General features: G+C 49.3%; 1 protein-coding gene across 1 annotated transcript in view; it reads left to right on the top strand.

Moving 5' to 3' along the window:
* Positions 1-709: 709 nt before the first annotated feature.
* The window catches only part of POLD3 (polymerase (DNA-directed), delta 3, accessory subunit), a gene marked incomplete at both ends in the record, with an annotated part of 12,007 nt that continues 11,143 nt past the window's right edge, over positions 710-1,573 (top strand). The window contains one exon of the mRNA XM_010153254.1: positions 710-749. Within this exon, the coding sequence (XP_010151556.1) occupies positions 710-749 (40 nt within the window). The remainder of the gene's footprint in view (positions 750-1,573) is intronic.

Raw genomic sequence — 1,573 nt, 5'->3', positions numbered from 1 at the left:
TATTTTGTGTTAACCGCAGCCTGTTAGATGGCCAAGAGCGGGTTTAGTCCTCACAGACGTGGCTGTAGAGCACATTTCCAGGAACTCTCCCTTCTGCCATTTAAATTAATGCTTAATTTCTCGCAGCCTTTTGCTTCTCAGGTGCCATGTCTCTGCTGCGGATTGCTGCGTTGGAGTGTGCTGGCAGATGCACAGGGGTGATGTGGGTGAGGGCAGCAGGTTTCTAGCCCTCGGCTGCGTTAGTTCGCTCTCCTCCGCTGTGCTGTGCGGTTGTTTAGTTCTCCTTTTGCCTCTGTCCCACCTCTCGGTGTCGGGAATGGAGGGCAGGGGGTTTCTTTAGGGTTGTGGTGATCTGTGAAACAATCTATTGGAAAATAGATCCCCATCCCTGGCTGTCTTCAAGGCCAGGCTGGATGAGGCTTGAAGCAACCTCGTCTATGGAAGGTGTCCCTGCCCATGGCAGGGGGGTTGGAACTAGATGATCTTTAAGGTCCCTTCCAACCCAAACCATTCTATGATTCTATGAAAATGAGGAAGGTAGAGCTTTACAAACTAGTGGCTGGGGACTTTAAAGGCATTGGTGGTCTTTGCAGCCATAAAGCTGCACCTGTACTCTTAGAGACTTTCTTGTTCAATAGCTAACTGAAAATATCAGTCTTGCGTGCAACAGATCTGTTCCCATTTGAAGATTGCAATTTATTTTTTACAGTGCCACAAGGTTGCGGTAGTGAGAGAGGATAAACTCGAAGGTAAGCAGAAATTTATGTGGCTTTCACTTTTTTTTTTCTTGGAAAGAACAGCGAAGCGAGTGAAGCTCAGAACTTGCCGTCTGCACGTAAATGCCTGGTCAGGCTGTGGGGTTCAGGTGGGCACTACTTGTACTGGCTGTTTCTCAGAATTTTGAATCTCTGAGCCAACAGCTGTGTGACTTCACACACTTGTGATTTGGGGCTGGTTTTTTAACACTGAACATTTTAATGAGCAGTTCTGTTCCACCTCCCTGCCGCCGACCTCCTCAAAGGCAGCAACATCCAAGTAGCGTACAGGGGTGTCTCACGGTGTTTCAGAACAGTGATGAGCCTTCAGGTTCCCGAGGATGACAAAGCAGATAACTCTACTTACTCGTTAAATGCAATTGCAGTCCTTGTTTTCCCTGAGTGATGTGGGTATTTGTTAAATGTCCCACAAGAACGTTCTCACTTCTGTTTGGGGTATTTGCTTTCATGGTAAAAGGTGAAAAAACCCACTGCCCTAGCACTGCTTCCTGCAACTGCTCTTCAGGCACTGTCAGTTGTCTTACCATCTCTCCACATCTGGTCCTGCTCACGGCCAAGAAGGCCAACGGTATCATGGGGTGCATTTAGAAGAGCGTGACCAGCAGTTTGAGGGAAGTTATCCTCCCCCTCTACGCTGAGCTGGTGAGGCTTCCCCTGGAATGCTGTGTCCAGTTCTGGGCTCCTCAGCTCAAGAAGGACAAGGAGCTACTAGAGAGGGTCCAGCGCAGGGCCACGACGAGGATGAAGGGCCTGGAGCAACTTCCACATGAGGACCGGATGAGAGAGCTGGGGCTGGT

The sequence above is a fragment of the Eurypyga helias genome, unplaced genomic scaffold (assembly GCF_000690775.1).
Source record: "Eurypyga helias isolate BGI_N326 unplaced genomic scaffold, ASM69077v1 scaffold30266, whole genome shotgun sequence".
NCBI lineage: Eukaryota > Metazoa > Chordata > Aves > Eurypygiformes > Eurypygidae > Eurypyga > Eurypyga helias.
This window is presented reverse-complemented; position numbering and strand designations above follow the sequence as displayed.